General features: G+C 49.2%; 1 protein-coding gene across 3 annotated transcripts; it reads left to right on the forward strand.

Moving 5' to 3' along the window:
* Positions 1-5,457: 5,457 nt before the first annotated feature.
* Positions 5,458-24,651, forward strand: Yl-1 (Vacuolar protein sorting-associated protein YL-1). 3 transcript variants are annotated; one of them, XM_077698285.1, is made up of 5 exons: positions 5,458-5,612; positions 6,405-6,545; positions 9,441-9,644; positions 15,922-16,160; positions 23,607-24,651. In XM_077698285.1, exons 2-5 carry the CDS (start codon positions 6,435-6,437, stop codon positions 24,157-24,159), a joined length of 1,107 nt encoding a protein of 368 aa, XP_077554411.1. In that variant the 5' UTR covers positions 5,458-5,612; positions 6,405-6,434; the 3' UTR covers positions 24,160-24,651. The 3 variants fall into 3 exon arrangements, with proteins under 3 accessions (XP_077554411.1, XP_077554413.1, XP_077554412.1); XM_077698287.1 differs by having other exon boundaries at positions 15,925-16,160; XM_077698286.1 differs by having other exon boundaries at positions 5,480-5,711.
* The last annotated feature ends 105 nt before the right edge of the window (positions 24,652-24,756 follow it).

Genomic DNA, 24,756 nt, shown 5'->3' on the forward strand with positions numbered 1-24,756 from the left:
TCGGAGGCGTTGTGGGACTTCTCGAAACGGCGGCCGTGGATCTACTGCCAAAGTGAAGAACAGGCCAATGCCAAAGCGCAGCAGGAGTGACGCTGTCGTTTTGTGGAAATCGATGGTTTGGGTGTAAAACGAGATTTTGTACTGTCTAAAGAAGGTGGCCAGAGCAGAAGTATTGCCGTCCCAGTGGACACGCCTTGCGCAACTCATGTAGAAGGCGGCAGCCTTTGCTGTTGGCTCCGCGGCGGTGCTGGTGTTGTGGCCAAGCGTGTAGAGGAAGTGGCGGTAGATTGTAGACGACACGTTTTTGTGCATTTTGTCGAGGAGGGAGCCGTTGACGATCCGGCCGTACCCACTGCAGACGTATTCGTAGAAATTTTCACAGGGATCAACTGATGTATTGATGGACCGCCTGAGCAGCCAAGCCACGTGCACGGTTTCTCTTTCGTCGTGACGCCAGTGCAAGTCTTCATCAAGCGACGAGCCGTCCAGCAAGCTAATATTCAAGTCGGTCAAGTTGGAGCTGTTGGCGAGGTATGGAAATTCCGAGGGTTCTCCGGATGGCAGTGCTGAATAGACCAGTGCGGCGGCCACCAGAGAGAATAGAACGCAGGCCGCCACAAAGCGTGTTCGGAAGGCGGGTTTGGGTTCATTGCTGAAGATCGAGCGGCGGCCCGTTGGGGACCACACAAGAAACGATAAACGCACGGCACTGCGAACGAGGCGGCGACACAGCCTCAGCAAAATCATCGTAGTATACCTGAAGGTGCGGAGACGACTATGAGGCTTAGTATGATGACGCCCTCTATGTTATCGCATTCTTCCTCTTCCTCTGACCCTCAAGCTGGCGCACGTACCTTCAAGGGTAATTGGCCATTGCCCGGCGGGGAAAAAAGTGAAGCAAAGTTTGTTTGAATGTATATGGTATACCATAGCGGGCAGATTATTTTTTGCTGAAATGGCAGTCTTAGAGCCTTCGGAAGTGTTTCGAAGGTGGGGGCGACGACGACGACGACGACGGCGACGATGAAGATTATTTTAAATCGTCAGGGCGCCTTTTTTTCTTGTTTCCCTTTTTTCTGCTGCTCAGATTTTAGGGCCAACCTTTCACCTTTTCTTTTGGTCCTAGAAATAAGAGGGCGTTTCTTTTTTTTTTTTTCTTTTTGTGGCGCCTCAACAGTTTTTTTAACAGAAGTGGGCCCTGGCTTCTCCAAATGAATCTACATTCAAACGCTATTTACTTTAAATAACAGCTTTTTATACGCTTCAAGGAAACGTAATAATTGAGTAAAACTCTTTACTGAAGTGGCACCCCAATGCTTTAAGCGTGGGAAGGGGAATGGGAGAGGAGAGTTAAAGGAGTAGGTAAATGGGTCTGCCTCACTTCGTGTTCGCGGTGATGGCGTTCTATTCTTTCCAGCCCCATCCACTCTTGGGATGAGTGCACCGATTAGGACTGGTGGGCCAGGAAAACGGGTCAATTACGACCAGGGGACCTCTCCTAGTGTCAGACCTCTGTAAATAGAAAAAAGTGTCATGTGATGGAGCTATTCTTTGTTGCGGGTCAGGGTGCAGTTGTGGTGCCGTGGATGTTCCGAGCTTCTCAAAAGTCGGACATTACCGCACGAGATGAGTGAGGTTTGCTGGGGTACTTGTGTGTCATATGGTCCATCTTGGAGGCAAATGGGGAGTGTTCCATTTGAATTTGAAATGTGTAGGCAGCCACGAGCCTACAACCATGGCATCAACCATGGCATAATTAAAATTCCTTCTGTAGGAAAGAGCAGTCGATTCCTCTTAGTATACTTGAAATGCACTTGCAAGCGCAATTCGTGCGTGATAAAATCGACATCGTGAATAAAATCATGGTCGGTTACGAGGGAGGTGAGTCAGCCCCTTCTTTTTGAACACAATTTGGGCCCCTTGGAGGGAGGGGCGTCTTGATCCCCCCCCCCCCCCCACCCTCTTCCGAAACTCCTGGCCATGGGTTGTGCGCAGTAACAGTTATTAACGTAGTATAAATGGAACATACACACACACACACGCGAGCACACACACACACACACACACACACAAGCACACACACACACACAAGCACACACACACACACACACACACACACACACACACACACACACACAAGGCAGAGAAACTAAGGCAGAACTGACTAGAGTAAGAGAGCTCGTGGAAGTCAACAAGACATGTCCAATCGCAACAATTTCTGGATCGCATGCAGAGGTCTAAATGTGGGGCCATACAAGTGAATTATTCTCGAGATAAGTTCCAAAGCGCTGTAAAGATTACGGGGAGCATGCAGATTTCATGCCTTGGGCGCATGTCTTCTTTTTTCCTCAACACTGGGAACCTTTGGGAAGTATATTCGTTGGAATTATGATAACGGGATTATTTGTAATCAATACTTAGATTACTTATTGTGCGAACATAATGAGGCATGTCGACAAAATGTTTCGCCGTCTGTTTGCGGACACAGATCGACAGAAGAACAGGAAACGAATGAGCGCGTGCAGCTGATATGGTGTGGCGTTAGCCGAGCCACGGTAGCCGCATTGGCTGCGGTGCCGCTGCGTTCGCACCAGTGCTGACCTTGTTGCTGGGGGACGTCAAGTCGAAGCAGCGACGACGGCTCCTCCCCTCCCTCCGCCCATGGGCCCGTCGTCACACTTCACACGAAGTCTCTAAGCGCCCTTCTATGCTTGTACGCGTTGTAAAATGGAGTTTGCAGCCATTGCCTGGGCGAATAGGTGGCGAAAAGAGAATCCAATGAGAATGACGGCGGCGGAATCGCGGAATGCCGATACCGGCCGGAAAGGCGCAGCAGGCAGCCAATCCCGTTGCCAAGGTGAGCGAACGTGGCCACTGAGATGGTTAGAGCGTTAAAGGGGGCCTGAGATGGATTTCAAAGTGTTTTTGTTTGTGTCAGAAATCTACTCTATAGTTCTTGTAGAAACAAGTCCAAAAATAGTAAGCATATTCGCTCACGCTAACAAAAGTTATTACCCCGACGAGACAGAACTATTTGTTGGCTCGGCGGCTTGCGATGACGACATAGTCCGACCTCGTCCGAGGCGAAGCACTCATTTCATGGTTGGCCGCCGGAATGTCCGCGATTTTTGACGGCGGCGGTTTGGTTTAGAGCGTCGTCGTTACCATGGTTACTTCAGCGAGTGGGTCGCACACATGTCGCACATGAGACGACGACGTCCTTTTTTTTTTTAAGCTACGTTTTCAGTTTTTACGGACTTTGAGCAGGAGATACTGGTGATTGCGGAAGTCGACCTTGCATGCGCGAGAGTTTCCGTGAACGGTAACTTATTTTTACCGTCGCTACATAGCGATACAGAGGCTAGAATTTCTACCGACTGTAGTAGCGAGCCCCCTGCGCCGGCGAAATGTACGCTCGCGTTTTGATTAGATTACCGGAAAGTTCCGAGTGAACGCCCTCCCCCGAAACATCGCCCACCCCCTTTTACGGGTGAAATATTCAATTTACTGAAAGACGCGCGCCCACCCCGTAAAATCCATGGCTTTAGCGCCGATGAGTGAACAAAACAAACCCGAATCATCTCTTCATGTGTAGATGCGGTCACTTATTCGTCCTTTCCGCGCTTGACCCGAAATTTCGCCCATCTCGTATTTTTCACTTGATATCACTGTACTTAAATTTGGGTGGGCGTTCTTCCGGAACTTTACGGCACAGCAAATGCGCTGTGCTCTGCGCTTCATGCAAGCAATCTTAGTTGATGTTGTTTACTACATTCTTGCTAAATGATGATCAGGAGCACGATAAATGACAATTTGACGATAAATGACAAATGACAATGACAATGAGCGAGCAAAATTTCCGCCCCTACTCCAGCTTCCCACGTTTCCAATGGTTCAGATGCCTTTATGAACTAGCATAGCTCTTTTATGCTTTCAAAATCGTCTTGGGCAAGGTAATATAGGTAACTGCGGAATCATTACAATATATCTTATTCATTTTATATCGAAATATTTAGCGGTGGCGTGAATTCTGGTTAATGCAATACTTGGTCCTAATTCTTCCCACTAGATGGCGGCGTCAACGTCATGTTTTCGATTTTTTAAGCTCTACAGTAGAAGTATACGGCTCTTTTAAAAAAAATTATTGTATTGTGAGAGTTCAATCTAAGACGCCTAAGATTCAAGCCATTTCAAGCGTAAGCGAACAGTTCTGGGCAACAAACGTTTGTGTCATTTGCTTTGCGACAAATTCGCCAGATGTCGCTACTCGGCAGAGCCGGTAAGTCGGAATGCAGAAACCGCAGAGTGCAATCCTTTCGTTTTAGCGGCAAACGGCTACTCTTGCTTCATTTAACACGGTAAACGGTAAAGTGCGCTAAGGACACTAGGCAACAGGTTCATTCAGAACGCCGGTGCAGCAAACCACACTTTCCTGCGATCATGACTTGATGGGAAGCAATGAAATGAAACTCTTTGGCAGTTGTCGTTACGGGATGAGCATGCTCTTGCCGTTGTCGCGACCGCCGCAGAGAATTAGCTGCGACAGCGTTTGGGCTTGAACTGATTTATTCAGCCCGCGTGAGCGCACTTGAGCGTGCGCCTCGTGATCACGAGCAGTGCCCGGCGTCGTCCAAGCGCTGCGTGCGGAGCTCCTCCTTCGTCGTCGGCGCGGCGCTCCCTTGGCGCGCCGTTCGTTACCACCTCTGAAACAACGTCGAGGCTACGCTCGAAACACAGATGGTGCAAAGAATCCTTTCGGGTACAGCGTCCAAGACAGTAAATGCAAAGAAAACTGATGATACTCTAACACCAGACACGGAGCGCTGAGCGATCACGCTGGCTGCAAGCGTCGTTGCTCCTGCGCTCACTGTATCCTTCCGCCGAAAACGGAGGAGCGTCAAGCCCGGTTTGGCCCGGTGTGTAAGTGCTTTACACTCCGGTATAAAACAACTATGTGTGACTGTGTAAAAGCACCCACACACAAAAGATGTTTTTTGTAGCTTTCTGATGTTTTTACGCTCGTAAAAAATCGATTAAATCAAGAGCGCACAAACACGTCACGATTAGTTCAAGAAATAGCCGTTGCGCTCCGATACCATCGACCCCCCAAAAACCCCCCAAAAACCCCCCAAAAAACCCCAATGGCTTTGCGAGAAAATAAATGTAGATGAATTGATGGATCTTCAATTAATTGTATTATTTGCAGTTGGGCGCAGCGCGTGTTCCGTTCTGTTATTTTGATTGCGCAAGTTCGCCCAGCGGCATAACCTAAATTGTTACTCAGTGTTACTTTGAAACTTCCACAATTCTTTTTGTACTTCTCTTTGTAGTTTTAGCCGAAAATGAAACTGATAATGAGGCGGAGAAACCCTTATTGGCTTTGTTAGAAAAAGAAGCTACAACTTTGGCGGTGAACTACCTGCATTCTAGCCACATGCTAGCCACGCTGGGCAAAAAACAGCCAAAGAGCCAAAGCTAGCCGTCCGCTAAGCCGTTGCTAGCTGGCTGCGCCAAATTAGCGCAAAGAGCGTAAAGTACATGTTTCTCGATCACGTTCTATTTTGAAAAGTTGCTTGTTCCTGTGATTGTTCTGCTGACGGACTGTACACCAGGTAATAGTTGACACATCTCACGTAGCACGGGAATGTGCCAAGTAATCTAATTTATTAATTACCCGTCGTCATTTGTGGAAACCGCACAGAACTGTTGTGGTGAGTGTCAGCTTGTTGGTGCTCAGGTTGCGCACAAGGTTCTCGTAGTGTTCTCGTATTTTGCTTAGTTCGCGAAACAGGAATACGCATCATAATAATTTGATAAACAAGTAGAAAATTCTGCCGACTCCAACGGCGGTGCGCACGCGCTTCGCGGGGTTATGTAGCCCTTCTGTGATGTGTGAGCACATAATGGAAGTGCCTTATAACGCGCACCCGGTAGTGTAGCGCGTATACGGCTCAATAGGGAGTTTTAGTATAGCGTTTTAGCTGTAGCGTTAACGTTTTGCGGGCCGCAATCGCGAACGGATAGCGCCTCGTTATGTTACGGTTAGCGTGCCCGCTAACGCTATGGGCGCGCTAAAGTGGTGCTTTCCGTTATACTAAAACTCTCTAATGAGCCCCAGAGTTCTTTGACGGAAGCGGTCTCATTTTGAGGGCGGAGTAACAAGGTACCACATTCACATGTACTAATGGAAAAACGGTACCATTGGTTCGTTTTACACGCTGCCTGTGAGTTTGAAGAAGTTGGCGCTATAAAGGAAATACGTGTCTTCACGTCGAGCAAATTGCTTTCTGATATGCCGCATACCGCAAGGAAATCGACAAAAATCATTCCATACGTCGCAAGCCTCTTTATTTACAGGATGCCTTCTTTTCCTGGTGATTTTTTTTTTTTTCCTGCTGTTTCAGCCATCTGAACGAGCCCCTTGCGCTTGCAGCATGGCGGCCTCTAGGGAGCGTCGTGCTAATGCGGGCAACAAGCTAGCCCAACTCCTTAATGAAGAGGACGACGCCGATGATTTCTACAAAACCACCTACGGAGGCTTCAATGTAAGAACAGAATAGCCGCTGCGATGTAACTGCATCGATATGGCAACATCAGTTGATCAAAGATAAGCTACTAGTGCTATCCATTGCTAGCATATGAGTAATTGCATGTTTATATTGAGAAAGCTCAACAGAGTACACGTTCACTTGTTAATTTTGTAGTAATAAGGTAGTGCTCGTTGTAAAAAGACAAAAGTGGAAGTCTGGTCTGGTTGGTTTATGATTACTTAATAAACAATAAACGATTACTTAATAAACAAACCAGTAAAAAAAAAAGGCTAACAACCCCTCCCCTAAAGAGAACAGGGGTGTGCACAAGGCTTGTCACCAGTCTGTATAAACCAAACCAAAACTCAGAACCCCAAACCAACCCTTACCCAAACCCATCCTCAGTCAACCACAACCCAACCCTTGACCCAACCAACCAAAACCTCGCCTAACTCACTGGCTGAGCTTGACCAGATCTAAAAAAAAACATGCCCCCCTCCCCCCCTTACACAGACACACACCAGATAAAGAATCACCTCATCATATACAGATTCATATACTGCGGAAGATGATAGGTGTGACATTAAAGGACAAGAAGAGGCAGAGTGGGTCAGGGAACAAACGCGTGTTAAGGACATCTTTGTAAAAATTAAAAAAGAAGAAATGGACGTGGGCGGGGCATGTAATGCGAAGGCAAGATAACCGTTGGTCATTGAGGGTAACAGACTGGATCCCTAGAGAAGGCAAGCATGGCAGGGGGCGGCAGAAAGTTAGATGGGCAGATGAAATCAAGAAGTTTGCGGGGATAAATTGGTCGCGGTTAGCACAGGACCGGGGTAATTGGAGATTAATGGGAGAGGCCTTTGCCCTGCAGTGGGCGTAGATAGGCTGGTGATGATGATGATGATACAGATTCACTTCCGCTGGCGGATCTGCTGTCACACTATAGTTCTCGGCAACTTTCAAACCATCTGGTCATTTCGCAGCGTGCAGCATGGCCTAGCCCACGGCAACAATGCAGTGCAAGGATCACCTCCAATGCGTTGCATATGAATACCACGTCCAAATGGCACAGATGTTGGCTTTGTAATGTGAGGGACCCAGGTTCAATTTTGACTGCAGAAAGAGTTTTTTTCTTGAGGCGCGTAATTTTTAAAACACCATCACGAGCTTCCACGACCCTAGTCGGTCAATGCAAGCTTCACTTGGGAAACGCTGCACGAAGTTGGGAAACAAAGGCATAAAGACAGTCACTGCCCAGTGACTGTCTTCTTAGTGTAGCGTTTTTTCACTGGTTTGTTTATTAAGTGATTGCTGAATATTGTACTGCCTGTCGGCCCCACGCGGATTCACATGTGTAACAGTAGGTATCTGCAACCATTGCCATGAACTCAGTGTTGAAGCATGTGCCAGGAGCAGCCCTGTACCACTTAGGCTGCGTTCCAATCCGCGGACAGCTTGGTAGACAGCTTGTGAAGCAGTCTAACCAGATGTCTAAAGGGATAAAATTGGAACGGCGCCACGGTCCCAAACGCGACACCTATGCAAATGACAGCGTTATAGAAGACTTGTTGAGAAACGCAAGCCGCAAGTTTCGTAAATATTATCACCGTTATTATTACAAACATTACGTTATCTAAAAACTAAACAAAATTATCCTCACCACTAGTAAATTATACTGAATATTTTAATAAAAGAACAAGAGTGTTTGTTACAACATGAATACGCAAAAAGGTGGCGCTGGCATCACTTATCAGTTTAGACAGGAAGGTAGCCTGCATCGTTGCTGACTTTCATGCTGTCTCCTTGAAGCAGTCTTCGTTGACTGCTCCGTTCGAATGGACCTTTTTCTAGTAGCGATCTGCGCATGCGCGGGCTGCCGGTCCGCCATTTTTGGCAGGCACTTTGCGCAAAATAAACAAAAGGGCGCCCCTCAGTTTCCTGCTTAGGGAGCTTATTTAGTGACTCTAGGAGCGGCTATACTGTCTAGTGCAGCACGTTCTCTTTTTTTCTCTTTCAACACCTCGTGGTGGGTTCGTACGTGCACTTAAAAATGGCTTTCTGAGAAAAGGGACGAAGACGTTTGAGGCTGACCATTCTGCGAGTACATGGCTGCCAGTGAGGGGGTAACGAAAATTAAAAAAATAATAATAATAAAAAACAGAGAAAAGGGTCGCGTCGGAATGTGCACTGGTTACCATGACATTCGTGTGAAAGGTACGGGACCAGGATATTTTGTGCACTAGTTCTCCGAAAGCCAAATTTTCTTGGGGGCGTGCTTCAGTGCCATTTTTAGTTCGCCGTGGCGGCCGCTAGGAGGACCAGTACTGGAAAAAGGTTCATTGGAACAGGGCTTAACACGGCGGGCTGTCTGCGAAGACGGCGACAAAGCCGTCTAAAGAGTAAATTGGAATGCATCCTTAGAAGACATTTACAATTAATTAAACGGACAAGTTGTAACCTTGGTTTAAAGTTGATTTGCAAGCGAGTAGTTAGGCCAGTCAAGGTTGCTTGGTACCAGTCATATTGCAATGAAATATGGTTGCGTAGTCGCACATGTTGACGTGACGACCTGTCTTTCACCTGGTAATGTCAAGTGAACGCCAAGATGGTGCCTCAGTTAAAGGGGGTAAGCCCAAGTCCTGTTCTGAGCTCACGACTTGGGCACAAGTCATGCTGCTGTGCCCCGCGGACGCATACACAGAACTAAAACAGTTTCATTTTCTCACACTCTCTCCACTGAGAATCATTAAATGTGCTGGGTGTAATGATGGGAGACATGGGGATAGAGGTGTGATGGAACCTTCACTAACGCATCGCATTTAAGTCCATCCCAGCGTGGGTGTTGTCAGCCAGTCAGGTGCAGCTGAGCATCCCTGCGCTCGGCTTTACGTTCGCTGTGTTTCGCAGGAGGAGGAGGATGACAAGGAGTACGAGACGGAGAATGACGAGAGCGATGTTGTGGACTCGGACTTTGACATCGATGAGCGGGATGAACCCGTGTCTGACCCCGATGATGAAGAAGAGGGGGGCAAGCGCAAGCGGAGGGTGGTCACCAAGGCCTATGTGGAACCTCTGTCGGAGAAGAAGCGCAACAAGGCTGCCAAGAAGACGGTACGCTCGCTTGACTCGTTACTCTGCGTTCGAGGGAAAGAGAAAGGCAGCACAGTGTCGGTGGTTTTGTGCAAGAAGCTGGCTGCATTTCTAAATGGGGCATTGAAAAATTGGAAAACAAAGTTTTTTTTTTTTAATTGCTGGTACAGTGCTACAGTGCTACGTTTTAGGTTAGTTGTGTAATTCTTTACGTTTCATTGTTAGTTTGATATCCTTGCTCTCACCCTCTTGACATCTTTTTAGTGCTATGCAATATGTATACACGTCTGTGTTGTAGTTAGAATGTTTACCATGGCAATCGTTTCCTTTCTTTAAAGCATTTAAAAGCATAGCTCGCTTCATCTCACTCAAAGTCACTCAAGCCCAGCCCACCTGGCCCAGCTTCAGCCGGAAAAATTTGTGGCTGGGAGCATTCGTTGTGTTCAAGCGTAAAGGCTGTCACCCATGCCGGTGTGTGTCTGATGCTGTCTAGTTTCAGGGTAGTGCCTGTGTCTTCTGTTTAACAGTGACACTGCATCGATGTCTCACTCACAACCTGTGTTGTTATCCTCTATGTGAAGAAAAAAAAAAGAGAGAGAGAAAAAGGACAAGAGAATTGCCAGTTTAAATCTGTCACATATGGAAGTGGAGCTGACAACCCAAGTGTACAGAGAGACAGAGAGTAAATCTTTACTTTTCAAGCAGAGGCTAATCTCCTGTGAAAGGCATCCGTAGTCCAGGATACCTTGGCATCAACTACTGTCCTCGCTCGGGTCACCAACTTAAGCTGGGTATCCATGTCAGGGCTGGCCAGAGAAGACGCCATCCACTGCGTGAAGGTGGGTTTGGGAAGGGGGGACAAATCTGGAGCGTCTCTTGCTCCGTCCCCCAGCAACCCTGCTCCCCTCATACATTCCTGCGCACAGCAGTAGGTGGCACCAGTGGTTGGTGGCGCTGCACTGGCAATTGTTGCAGAATCATTTATTTCTGTCTAAAGGAAAAAATCATTTGTCCGTAAATGACAAAAAAAGAGAAGCTATGTAGACTGGATTTTTCAGTTCACACAGTTTTCCAACATAAAGTGCTTCTTTACTATCCGGACAGGTGTTTTTCAGTGGGGTACTGCTGAGCACAAGGGTGTGGGTTCGATTTTCGGCCGCGGCGGCCGCTGTTCTGGTGGAGGCGAAAAGCAAAAATGCCCATGTGTACAAGATTTCAGTGCACGGTAAAGATCCCCAGGCAGTCAGAATTAATCCGGAGCCCTCCACCACTACGACACGCCTCATTGCCTGCGTTGTGTCGGCACTTTAAGCCTCACAGTTAGTCAATGTTTTTCAGTAGGGAAGATAATCAGAACCGGCTGATGGTGTACACATTCAGTCATTCAGGTGCTACATTGGAACCCCGATGAGTGTCTCCGGTTTTATGACCCGCTTCTTACAACAAATCACCATGGTCCCGGCAAACTCCCCATAGAAACAATGCATTAAAAGCTCCGATTATACAACACCTGGGCGGTACATGTAGTCCACTTCGTACGATGAACACTGGCGAGGATAAACCAGCGTTTTTCCCGGCTTCTACACCGCTTCGCCGCCTCCCCCTCGCCTTCATTTCTTAAAGGTGTTGTGCCACCAAATTTGTTGCTTGTGCATTCTTTGTTGCAAACGTTTTATATTTCATTAGAAAGCATGATACATGCTCTCACATGCACATATTCTGAGTAAAAAATTTATTATCGCACGATTCATGTGAGCAGGATTCGGTTTCGGTTTCTGGGCGCCGATTCAAGCACTGACGTCACAGCGTTGCGCCATAGCCTCCTTTAGTAGGTTATATAGGAGGCTATGGTTGCGCGGACGCTCTGCCACGCGTGTCTACCATGCGGCGCTGCGGTACGTTGCGACTTTACTGCGGCGTCTGCTCCCCCACATACGTGTTTCACCACGGAAGTAAACACGCCGACTCGTCACGTCAAGCCGCGACAGCTCCGACACGGATTCTTTGTCTGCATCCTCGGATGCAGACAAATGAAAACCATGGACATGCAAACCATAAAAATGCTAAAAAGAACGCAAAAAAAAAAAAAAAAGTTACCCTCCCCGCGAATCGAACTCGCAACGTTCACCGGGCGGGCGCGACGCGCGAAACCACTGAGCCACCGAACAACCGGCTTGCCAATGCGATATAGCAGGTGTACTAGATGGAGGCCCATCATTGGAGTCGCACGTCGGTGTTTACTAGCTAGTTTACAGAATTCCTGACTTGTACACTCAAATTTCTTAAATAGCGCTTGCGCAGCAAGGTTTTGCGAAGCCCCCGCAACAGCTTATCGCCATCAACTCTGCTATTTTGCGAAAGCGCTCGCAAAAATAAGTGTGCCCGGCTGCGACTGCGATTTTGCACTAAAGGGATAGTGCTTGCCGTACTTTGGTTTTACGTTTTACGTTAAAAACCTTTGCCGATACTGATCTCTTATTACCCAAATTACCCTACGTAACTCTTCTTCTGCACGAAACTATTTTCTGCAGGCGAGCCGATCGCACACGCATTCCGGGGTAGCGGCGTCGCCGAAGAGCACGGCCGAAGCGTCGAACGCCAAAATACGGATCGCATTAGCGCTAGTGTTGAGTTGTATGGGCTTCATGGAACTTACTGAGTTTATTACCCTCCAGAAACTAACAAAATAGAGCCGCGTTCATTGCGGCACGAATGTTGTCGGGGCGCAGTTTTCGCTTCTCGGTCGATTGACGACGCGTCGTGCGACCAGTCAGGCGACCGGTTTTGTTGGCGTCTTCGGTCGGCGAGTCAGTCACACTACGGCGACTTTCCATCGGCCTACGTGTTTGTGTCGCCGTCGGCGTGGTGTGACAACGCGGTCGACGCGGTCTGGCAATTCGGCAGTTGGCCGATGTTTTAACGACTCGTCGGCTCATCGGCGTCGTGTCGTCGTCGCCGTCGTATCGGTATAGTGTGTCGATACGACCAAGCGACCAAACAAACTGTGGTAACTGGAGTTCACGTTCACGTCGCTCGAGTCGCTAGCGTTGTATGACGTCACAAACTTTGCTGCGCTGGCAATTCACTGACGTCATGGTTAGTGGCGCTAGCGATGGGTCCCGATTTCCAGAAGAGCATTTAGGTAATTTTTAGAAGCGAATTAAAATATATATTAAGCGCTTGCTGTACCCAGCACTTCGTGTTGAGGGTCGTTGCATGCAGAGGAAGCCTACAGCAGGCTTTTTACAGACTTAAAATTTGGTGGCACAACACCTTTAACGCCTGTTTGACGCTGATTGACAGGCAAAGTTCCGCAGGCGGGCCCAACCACTTGCTGAACAGGTTCAAGCTAGCGGGTGGGTACTGGCTTAAAGGGACACTGAAGTGAATTTGTCAAGCTCCCGTTCTTGCTTGCAGTGCGTAGACTGGCTCAAATTAGCACACTTTTCATCGTTTATTCGATTGACAAATCGGTAATTATTTTACAAAGCGCGAAAGAAGAAAAACTACCATGCGCGGTTTGCGGCGGCCGCACCAACTAAGGCTGTGACGTTAGGAGGAGGGGGCACCATGATTGGACGATACCCAAGGTTAGCAATCAAACAAGTTTCGGTTTTGGTTCTGTAAAACACAACCGATGGCACTGTTGGATGGGCATTCTCAATATTTCAATAATCATCGTACCGCGCTTCTGCCATGTTGTCGGCTGTAAACTGCTTGGACGGCTTGGAATCGTAACATTCACTAGCCGAGGCCTACGCAGTGCATGAACACCCTCCACGTCCCCGCAGACGCTCAAATGCCATGCGCTTTTCCCCCATATTTGGAGCTTGCCTCACTCATGCCTGTATCGTAAAAAGCGTGTTCGCACCAGGCCAAGGGTCTGTTGATTCTGGCCTGTGCCCACTGCCCGCAAGCAGTCGGTGCGTATGGCAACAGCACGCCAACGAGAACTCGCTAGCGCGCCAGTGCCAGCCAGCGCGTGTTCTGTGAACTAGTTCGTGGAGCAATGAACGTTGCGGCCCAAAAAAAAGGTGAACTCAATATAGAAAACATCGGCGGGAAACGAAAAAGTTGACTTATAAAAAAAAAAGTCACGTACCCGCGGGGATTCGAACTTGTGACTTGCAAAACACTTGCGATGACATACCTACCGCTCCAAACGACTCGGCCACGGGCGAGCGCTGTCGATGTTGGAAATATAAGGTATATAATGTATAACCAGTTTACACTTTTATTTAGTTTTAGCATTCCAAGCAGCTTAGGTGACTATTTGTTGTTTTGCGCTCGTGCAGTAAGCATCCCCCAAGTTTCCACAAAATCTCACGTTTAGCAATTGCATTTCTTAGACGGAAAAGCGTTCGCAGATGCGTAGTCGTGCTGCTGGCTGCTGTGCATGTTCGCCCAGCGCAAAAAAGTGCTTCCCGCACCCTAGTTTTACGCTGTACGGTAAAAATATCAGTTGATTTTATTTCCTTAGTACCTATATTGACTTCGCTGACTCTTCTCCCGCCTTCAAGAGGCCTTATATTTTCCTACTGGCGTACCAGTCAGCGAAGTGTCGCATGTGTGCTTGTGCAGCGCTTGTGTGAAGCGACCTTGACTTGGAGCTAGATACAGTGTACAAACTAACCAAGTAAGGAAAGGCACACTCTTCCATTCACAAACGTGTCCTGGCTTCGTTTCAACTGAGCGAACGAATTGCGACGACCCGTCGGCGGCCGGCGGACGAAACGCTGAGCCGACTGACTCTGTCTGAAGGCCGGGGAGCTGTGCAGTAGCGCAGCCAATTGCGAGCTCGGCTCCTCCCGACGTGACACGAAAACGCCACAGAAAATGGGCGAGCGTAAAGAGAGGAGGACAGCATTTTCGAATTAATTTTTCTACTAAATAAAATCGCGTAAACGCGCCCAGAGTGGTCGAAACATGGCCTGGGGACTCCGGACTACAATTTGCGCTAGTAATCCCGCAATGTTTACATATCACTTCAGTGTCCCTTTAATATTCGGGAGTTTTAGCATGGCTGGCGTGTGCTATGCTATGGTCGGTCGGTACCAGGGACAACCGGCCTGCCTCACCGAGCCCGCTCATTCCTTCTGGCCAGGGGTGGCCCTCCCGGCCGGGCCCGCACGCGCATGTACAGTCGGGTAGCGTAGTGTATCGTATGCTAGCTAAAACTCTTTATTTTGACGGTCCCACGTGGCAGCAGAACGCCAACGCACCAACGGCGAGAAGTGAAGTCCAGATGGCTGGCGGACTGCCAGTTCGAAGCTCCCACCGAGCTGACTAACGTGAAAACACATGCGCAGTACCCTGCGGTGATAACTGAACACCCGCTTTCGTTGCCTGCTGGATCCAAGTTTTTTCCTTTAACGACGCGCTCTCTCCCTGTGTTTGTTGTTTCAGCGTCCGCATGTCGTCACCGTGTCCTGGCCTCTACCACTCTTTCCACCTGTTCTCTGCTTATCAGGGCCTTTCAGTGCAGCACTGTCGCTTCGTTCCTCGCTTTCCTGCCTTTTTCCCATCGCCGCCTCATACCGTCGTTTTTTTTTTCACTTGGCCGTGGCATTTTCACACTCTCAATTTTTCCTCGCTCAATTCGCTCGGCAGCATCAAACTTCCCAGCTCATGTTGCATGCACGAGGTGCAGGGCTAGCGGGCTAGCACAGACAGCATGGAAAAAAGAGGAGCACAAAATAGTTTTCTTTTTTTTTTTTTAACTTGGGATTTTAGTTAGCAATTTACTGATTTCACAAGATGCTCTTAGCCCACCTGTTGGGTGAGACTATCTACTAGGGCGGCATTTACCCGTACCGCGATCATACGACACCCTGGTCATATGGTGCTGTTGCGTGGTCCCTTGAGAGTCGTATTATTGGGGTTCCACCGTATTTCGTTTTGACCTGTTCGTAGAGGTCATCGCTGTCTGTGGGTCCACAACACCAAGTCACAGAAAATGTTTCACTTGTTTAAAAGGTATAGCTGCAGCTCGGCACCACCGATCTAAAGGTCCGCTCTGTGCCTTTCCTGTGATTGATAATGACAACCTTTTCTTTAGATCTGCCGTGAAAAGCGCTCATTATAGCTAGTCATTTTTGGTACTGTCTACAGCACCTCATAAGTCATGTTGTGATTAAGGATTGCTTCAAGCAAATTGTGTATTTTTCTTTTTCAACTCCGTATTATTTTTATGTTGTGTGTGTCTGAAAGGGTACGGTGTTGTACGAGGTGCAAGAACTTGCCAGTTTTAGGGAAACCTGACTCCCCCTTGCTTTTCCTCATTGCTTGCCAATCGCAGCAGCAGAAGAAGGAAAAGCCCGCCAAGAAGAAGCGGCGGCGCAGCAGGAGCCCCACGGCCGCGGAAGAGGAGGAGGAGAAGAAGGAGCGGCGGGGAGGCTCTTCCCCTGCTGGGCCGGGCAGCGTGGCCCCGTACGTGGAGCGCAAGTCAGTCCGCCGGTCGACCCAGGCCAAGAGCCAGGAGACCGAGCGCAGGCGCCAGGAGCACGAAGAGCAGCGGCGCCAGCGACACCCGCGCAGGTGAGCCTGGTGCCCGACCAGAGTTGCTTAATCTAGACCCATTGTGAAAGTCCCCATTTGATGCATCAAAATCGCCATATGCATCAAATCCACATATGCATCAAAAACTGGTCCACGGTTGGCACCCCTGCATAAGACAAGTGTGGAGCAAGTTGTCTAGCCTGCCATCTGTTGAAAACATACTGAAGTAGTGCCCAAGTTCTCCCATCTGTTGGCTTAAGTCTTAAAAGAAATTGGGGCGGCTTCAGACTAGTGAGACAAAGCATTAACAAACAGTGAAGCTGGCTGCCCCACATAGCTTATTCTTGGTTCAGCTAAGTTTATGCGTGGTTATGCTTGGAGATTTGGTCAAGTTTTCTACGTGGTGTCATCGTTAGCCCCCCCCCCAAAGAGCAATGAACACTCGGTCATTAAAGTTTATACAGTCAAACCCCGCGATAACAAAATCCCACGAGTACAAATTCTCGCAGCGATGAAATGTTTTCGGATCCATCCGTACGTCCATAGCAAACGTTCATAGACTGCCATGTATTTCGTATTTTGCAGCAACGTAATGTTTTTGGGAAGTAATTCCGCTTTAACAAAATTGCTATAAGTCCGGCTGGCATTTTACCTACCCATGTGAGGCTAGCAGTTTCCAAAAAGTGCTCAAATGCATTTTTTTTTTTCAGATTCAAAGTGCGTAAACTTTTGCCACAGCATGCTTGCATGGGCGCCGTCATATTTGTTTACAGAAAATACCGTGCAGCAGGCGGCCGTGGAGGCAGCCTCGCAGCAACACCACCAGGGGGTGACACATCGTGACTCACGGCGCGGCTTTGGCTACACTAGCCTGCTACCGCTGAACTGCAGTGCACTAGTTCACTGTAGCTGAAAAGTGCACATGCGTTTGTTGTGTGTGCAGCGATCGGCACATTTGATCCGTGTAAGATGCCTCCGCCAGCCCAAAAGTGTAGTTTTTATCGCTACAAGATAAGGCAGCCATCATTGCCCAAGTCAGTGGCCCAAGCGGAGGAAGAAAGGGTAGTGCTGACGTGTTTGGAACTGCCTTGAGCCCTCTGTACCATTTTGAAAAGCAGAGACTCCACTCTTTATTGGCGCACGTGCGCAAAACAAAACAGTAACGGCTGTGGCCTTTCTGGACGTCAACAGAGCGGTGCTCACTGAGTTTTGTGAGCATCATTGGAACAATGAGGTGCCAGTGTCTGGTAAAGTTCGTCAACAGAAGAAGATGGACTTCACTTGCACGCTCGGACATACTCGGTGCCGAGGGCCAAGGAGAAAAATGTGCAGAGAAGGCGAACTCATGTCGTGAGGAGTTTTGGATGCGTTTTACACAATCTTAGGCAATTCATAGGCACACACACAACGACTCGCAATGAGCCACTTCTTGTAGTGTGAGAGTTGAGGTGTGAAGTTGCTGCAAGGTAAGGCTCGCAAAGTAATATATAACCAACTTCTAGAAGTAAATCTCGGTGTGTGGCCAATTTTTCGGTCATTTATATTTCATTCTCGTGGCAGCAATGTTCCCACAAAGGTGAATTTTTCGACTTTCTCCGGTGGTTTACTTATTCCAGGGTTTGACTGTACAATGTACACGGCCCCATTGGCTTTGTGGTGAAGCTCCAAGAGTAGTGGAGGGTGCAGCGTGACGAGCGTTTGCTCAAAATGTTTGAACTCGTTGGGTGGCCGTTGTTCAACCCGTGTGGTCTGGCATGTGGGACGCTAATTAAGAAGTTGAGCAACGTTGTCGCTTCCCGGTCTTCTGGCTTCTTTCATTTCGGCATTAATTCTTCTCTTTGCACCGTCAAAACTGCACTACTCGCTGCAACAAGCGATCAAGCGAGCCTCCCCACAATGCGTTTCCGAAGCCGCGCTTGTACCAGATGTATCGCGCCTCCCTGCGACGTGTTTCCAGAGCCGTGCTTGTAGCAGCTGTATCATGCCTCCAACAGGTAGCGATACGAGTCCCGCCCGAGCACAGCAGGACTCCTTCTTGCGTGCCATTGCTCGGCGAGGTTTTCCAGCACACGTTCACCAGCCCAACCACCAGCTTAAACAGTATAGCTGTTAAAGGAAACTAATTTGTAAAGAAAGCTTTATTTTACTAGGTTGTGCTGTTAAGTAAATGTGCAGTGAAGTTCAGTTTCTGTCCCCTAATCGCCGCGCCATTACACTTGCCCCTAGCTTCAACGAAGCAGGGGTGCTCGCACCTCCTATATTCTGAAGTGGAGTTCTGCAGCTGGTGTGTATTGAACAACTGTGGTGCCCGACGTGTGGTTAATACCTGTCACGGCGGCTCGGTGGCTAAGGCAAGGCACTGCGCTGCAGAGCCTAATGGCATGGGTTCGATTCTGGCCGTGGAGGCCGCTTTTCAGATAGAGGCAAAAAGCAGGAACCCAGATTTCGGCGCGCGTTCAAGATCCCCAGGGGATCAGAGTGAATCCAGAGTCCTCCACTACGGCCTGCCTTTTAGCCCAGGTGCAGCTCAGTGTGCTAAACCTCGCACTCAATCAATCAATTGAATGTGGAGGCCAGTCTTGAATAGAGTAGTGTCTGCGCACAGCTGGCTGTCACAAGTTTTTGCGCATACTGCAAAGCCAGAGTTGTGCCTCCCCAGTTCGTATCTTTGTTCATTCTTTGGTTGTTGGTGGGAGAGCAGCATCTGGTCTATCTGTAGCAGCGGCAGTGAAACCTTGAGGATAAATCTTGCGGGTCTGCGAAAGGTATTCGTATCATCCAAAAGTCGTATGAATCAACACAGACAAAAAAATTGAGCATTAAGAAAATTTTGTTTATTTATTTTCTTACTTTGCATGAAGAAATCCGCGATGTTTTTCTGCTTTTTCTCAACAGTCATATGAATCAACACAGACAAAAAAATTGAGCATTAAGAAAATTTTGTTTATTTATTTTCTTACTTTGCATGAAGAAATCCGCGATGTTTTTCTGCTTTTTCTCAACCTCCATGTGGCCGAGCAGTCCTTGTAGATCTTCACACTCGTCTCCTCACTCATGGCGCCCAAGCTCACGGCACACCGCAACACGTCAAGGGCACGCAGGGTTTTGCTCGTGGACGGTGCTTGTTCACCTCCGCCACAGTCCTCGCTGTCACTGTCAGACTGCTGCTCCAGCTCCTTCGTCTCGTCGGCGATGTCCTCGATTGTCCGGACACCGCAAGTGGCGGGATCGCCGTCGACGGGGATGAAATCGTGCGCCAACCATTGCATGTGGACCTGGTCCCACTCTTCAACAGCCAGTGGCTGTCCAGGCTCTGGACACGCCATCATAGTGGTGCTGAAAAACCCACACTTGCGGAAGCAGTTGGAGATTGCGTCGGCAGTAACCCGGTCCCACAACATGGCAAGAAAGTGTGCAGTGCGGACCAGTTGATCTGGAAGTCCTCATTCTTGTGACTGATTTTTACTGGAAACCGTCGCACCAGCATGCCTTTGAAGTGATGCTGTATGCTTCATGTTTTGGGTAAATCCAGCATCAAGTGGTTGCAAGTGGCTGGTGGTGTTGAGTGGTAAAAATACCACTCGCCAATCAGACAGAACAACTTTTTTCGGGTGAGCAGAGCACTGGTCGGTGAAGGGCAAAGTCTTTTTATTTTCACTCATCATCTTACTACCCAGCTGCATAAGAAATTCCCTGAAGATTTCGGCAGTCATCCACGCCTTTTTGTTTGACTTGTACAGGGAAGGCAAACTGTCTGCGTTTTTAAAGCAGCTTGGCTTTTGCGACCTCCCGACTTCTCCAACCTGCAGGCGTTACAGCAAAAGAGCACAGTTACTCTTTGCTTACTGTTTTGTCCACCTTGCCAAGCTTCACATCTGAAGCACATGCTTTTGCTTGGTTGCAAATTAAAAAAATCCCCGCCTCATTCGCATTAAATACGTCCCGTACTTCATACACCGATAGAAGCACCGGCAGCGTGTCGGCCGTCCAGTCGCTCACCATTGAGTTGTCCACCTTCTCTTCATTACGCACAGTTTCGTAAACAAGACCATGCTGCTGCTTGAAACGGTGAACCCACCTGCCGGAGGTCTAAAAGTTCTCAATTTCAAGTGAAAGGGTGACGTCGTGGGCATTTTCCCAGAGCACTTTTCCGTCGCCATTCACTCCAGCCGCAGTCACTTCCTTGAACCACGTCAGGAGGATGTCTTCAAGATTGACATGCTGGGCTGTCTTGGCCTGCTCAACATTCACACCAAAGCACTGCACGTTTTGCAAAATCACATCGCGTTGCCCAACAATGGTGCTCAACATCGGTGGCGGCAGGCGGCCAAGCTCTTTTTCCAAGTCGCTGCGCTTCCTCTTTGGTTCGCTGACGACTTTACTCGGGATCTCCAGCTTCTCCTTGAAGGAAAGGGCTTTTCTTTTACGTGACATAGCTGACAGCAGCCTGATTGATTTGGTTGGGAGAAGCCGGTTCACAGCAAAAACCTCACACACGCGTCTCACTCAGCAACCAAACATCGACCTTGCGCAGACGGCGGCAGCAGTGAGGAGCGGGTTGAAAGTCCCCACATACCCAAGGTGGGGATGTTAGACCGGTTAGACACCAGCAATTGAGTGACATCAAGTCGATAGCCAACTGCATCAAAAGTGCCTGCCTGCCCAAGGCCATCAAGGCGTTCTTCTCTCCGGAGCAACGTTGCCCAGAGCTCGGCAGCACGGCCGCTGTTAGGGTGCCTTGATGCCAGCGCCACGCATCGAGGCACCCTAGCCGCGGTAGACTTGGCGAGCCACGCGCGCTCGCACGACGACCTGGCTCTTCTCAAAGAAAGAGTGACGAAGCGGAGAAAGAGCCTGTACATCCATTCTCGGAGAAACGGTGTCAAAGAGGAGAGAGAGCCCGTATGTCACCATTGCTTGCTCGTTCGGCGGTCAGGGCAGCTCTAACGCATCAGGGACCTTGCCAGCTCGTTTGTATCATCCGCCAAGCCGCGGAGATCCGTTTGTAACAGCCAAAATTCAGCCCATCGCAAGCAATGCAATTTCGCCAGGACTTCTCAGAAATTCATATCATCCAGAATTGTATCCTCGAGATTCCATCGTTTTGAGGAATTCTTTCAAAATTTCAGTCACTTGAGAGTTCTCAGAGCACATGGCCGGTTCTCCAGGTTGAAGGGTTGAAAACTGGCATCTATTGTCACTTTGAGCAGACAATGAGAATTATACTGCCTTGCACAATAGTGTGGTGTTGCAGACAGAAAGAGCAGAAATCGGGGAATGATCTGAGTGGGTCAGTGAGCTTAAAGAAAGGGGGAAGGAGAAGGGTGAGAACATGGGGATACACACTGTTTGCACGTTTCCAAGCCCCGCCAGTAACTTTCAATCGATGCAGTTGTTTATTGCTACTCCAGTGTGCACCTGTGCTGGCTCAGCTCATGGCTAAGCTCCCTTTGAGCAACGCAACACAGACAGTCGCCTAATTATGTGAAATGGTGTAAAACTCCGTTAGGTGCTACGCCTTGAAGCCGAAGTTGCAGAGTTGTGTCACTCATGATTTTCATTTGATAGACCGACCTTGTAAGTGCATGCATGTTGTACTCTTGTGCTGTCATGTTTTTGATTGCACTACACGTATAGCGGTTCGTTTAAAAATCTTCGTCATTTTATCAAATATTTGCCACATACCATGTTCACTCGTGCCGCCTGCTATTGTACTTTTGCGGCAAACTGTAATGTGAGCAATGAGCATGTGTTCTTTCATAACTGCCGTGGGCAGTTTGGAAAGGAATAATTTTAAGTCGACTGCATTGAGCTGAAATCATGCACACAGCAATTTCTGCCTAGTAAGGCAGACAAGAAGCAAAGAGTGGGGTTTTGGGGGTGCGTGCACACTGGCCCCGCCACATTACCCTATACGTTTAATCATATCACTCTGCTGCAGTTGTGTCTGACTGGGCGTGAAAGTTTTCAGAGGGCAGCGCTAGGCTGTACAGTGGCGCTGTTTGCATTGCTGCTCGCAGCCATCAGTGGCTACCGAATCTGCCGCTGTTGGGTTCCAGGAAGGAAGTTATGAGCTTGAAAAATGTGCCTTGTTGCGCACTTTAAGGGAAACCATCGATGTCTTGCTCATGGGTGGCACAGTATAGGTGCTATTCGTTGAAAAGTTTAGCGGTCAATTTCTTCGCCCGGCAACACTGGAAACGGCCACAGACATAGCCGATGCGCCAAAGACACGGCGCGGCTTGGGCCACTGCGCCCGCACGCCGAAGAAAAAAAAACACCGGCAAGCGTCATCTGCTCCGTTCCAATCCGATTCTAAATGGTGGCGTCAACAGAGATGTTATCAATCGCACTCACATTGAACTCGAGGAAATACTGTGCGTTCGGTGAGGTAGAGTTTGCAACGTGAAACAGTCATGTGTTTCACAGTCATGCTTAGCATGGACAAGTACCATCATCCCGCAGAGCCCGATGTAACGATTGACGGCACACCACGGCCGGGCTAGAGCGGCGGCGCGCGCTGTGTTGATACAGCCTTCGCAGCATCTGAGGCGGCGGCGGCGGCGGCGAGAACAATGCAGCCCCGTCTCGACGTAAAGTTCCGCCACCAACACGCGCGTGCCGCTGCTCTAGCCCGCCCGTGGGCGCACTCACACGGTTGCATGGAGGAGAAAAGGGGTGCCTGATCTGCGGGCCGTGCGCACAACATCGCCTATCCGCGCCACTGAATACCGGCTATTGCCGGTCTATCACGTGACATTTTCTCGGGAACGTGTGCTTTGTGTTTAGCTTTGTCAGAACAGTCCTGAGCTAAGTGATGGCCATTACTTGGAACCAATCAAGGTAAATCCCAAATAAAAGAGCTGTCCCAGAAGCGGGGTTCCTTTTTAAAATAACTAAATTTCCCGGAGATTTATTCTCAGAATCTGCTGGCTGTAATCTGCAGGAACATTTTGTTGTCGGTTTATTTGTATTGTATCACGAAGGAAGCCATATATACAGGTAGTAGTGCGCTGCCAGCAAGCAGGATATTGATAATTATTCCTGATAGCATGCAACAAGGCATGTTTTTAAGTATGTAGCTCCCTCAAACTCAGCACCAGAAGATTCTATCGCCAGTGCATTGCCTAGCACTTCCCTTTGAAAACGGTCCCGCCCAGTTGCACAAGGCCAAAGAGTGATGACGAAACGTGTCAGATAGGGCAAAATGGCTCATTGCTTCCTGCGGGTGTCCGTAGGCAGTGCCATGATGCAATTTGGCCACCGCTGCGGCGCTCCGTTTACTTCTGCATGTACCCGTGCATCAGTTTCATCTGTGTGAACATCGTACATCACAAATGCAGCATCCTCTGACATAATCTGGGCACCTGCTCACGTGCTGTAGATTAGCACTGTGCCACTGACTCGGGCGTATGAATGTGTGTCTTTAAAAGGCCAGGGTAGCCGGTAAACAAGTTCTTAAGCCCCCTCCCCCCTTTTGTCCAGGTCTGGTGCGGAGTACTCGTGGCATCCGACGCAGGAGGAGCTCCTGGAGGAGGCCAAGCTGACGGAGCAGGAGAACCTGCGCTCGCTCGAGTCCTACCAGCGGCTGGAGCTGGAGAAGAAGAAGGCCAAGATCGTCAAGAGCACCCAGCGGGGGCCCTTCATCCGCTACCACTCCATCTCCATGCCCCTCATCGAGGAGGTCACGGACGGCGCTGCCCAGGCCCCCTCCCCGTCGGCCCGCTGCTCGCGCAACTTCATCACCTTCCCGGACGAGGCCACCGTGCGCGAGTACTTCCCGGGCGGCCGCCCCAAGCCGGCCAACCGCAGCGTGTGCCCCATCACACGGCTGCCCGCCCGCTACTTCGACCCCGTCACGCTCATCCCCTACGCCAACCTGCAGGCCTTCCGCGTGCTGCGCGAGGCCTACTACGCACAGCTCGAGCAGAAGGGCGACGTCCGGCAGCCCGAGGTGGCCGCCTGGGTCGAGTGGAGACGCCGCAACCGCGCACAGAGGGCCGCCCTGGCCAACAAGGCGGCCGCCGCGTCTTCGTGAACGACGCCCGAGCCCTGTCGTGATTCGCTCCATTGATTTCCAACAGCGGGGCTCTTGTGATTTTTTTCTCAGTTGTTGGTGGAACAGACATCCACAAACGTGCATTAGACAGAAGATTCCACACAAAAGAACAACCCACGCCCTGTTCGCTTCATTGATTTCTGACAGCGGGGCTCTTGCTGCTGCGTTTTGTTGGGTTGGTGTAATGGGATACTGTAGACATGCGTTGGACAGAAACTTCTACAGAGAACAACAAATTGTTCCTGCATTTGTGTGGAATGAAGTAGTGAGGTGGTTTTAAAAGCAGTGCTTGCCTTTGAGGACAGACGTAGACCATCAGGACCTGTTTTGAGGATGAGCTGTTGGCAGCATCATGTCTTGTACAGTGCTTCAGTGAACGTCATTTGTCATCGTCATGCTTGACACACCTGACTTTTGTTGTAATCTGAGTGAAAAAGGTTACATTAAACTTCTTCATCGCTGTGTCTTTTATCATGGTGCCTGAAAAGCTATAGCTTATATACACCTTCATTTACTTATAAATGCCTTTCCGTGCTTGCATTCAAGATGTTTCATGAGGCCAAACCTTAAAAAGGC

Source organism: Haemaphysalis longicornis, unplaced genomic scaffold, assembly GCF_048455015.1.
Source record: "Haemaphysalis longicornis isolate Haplotype H1 unplaced genomic scaffold, Haemaphysalis longicornis Haplotype H1 scaffold_2, whole genome shotgun sequence".
Taxonomy (NCBI): domain Eukaryota; kingdom Metazoa; phylum Arthropoda; class Arachnida; order Ixodida; family Ixodidae; genus Haemaphysalis; species Haemaphysalis longicornis.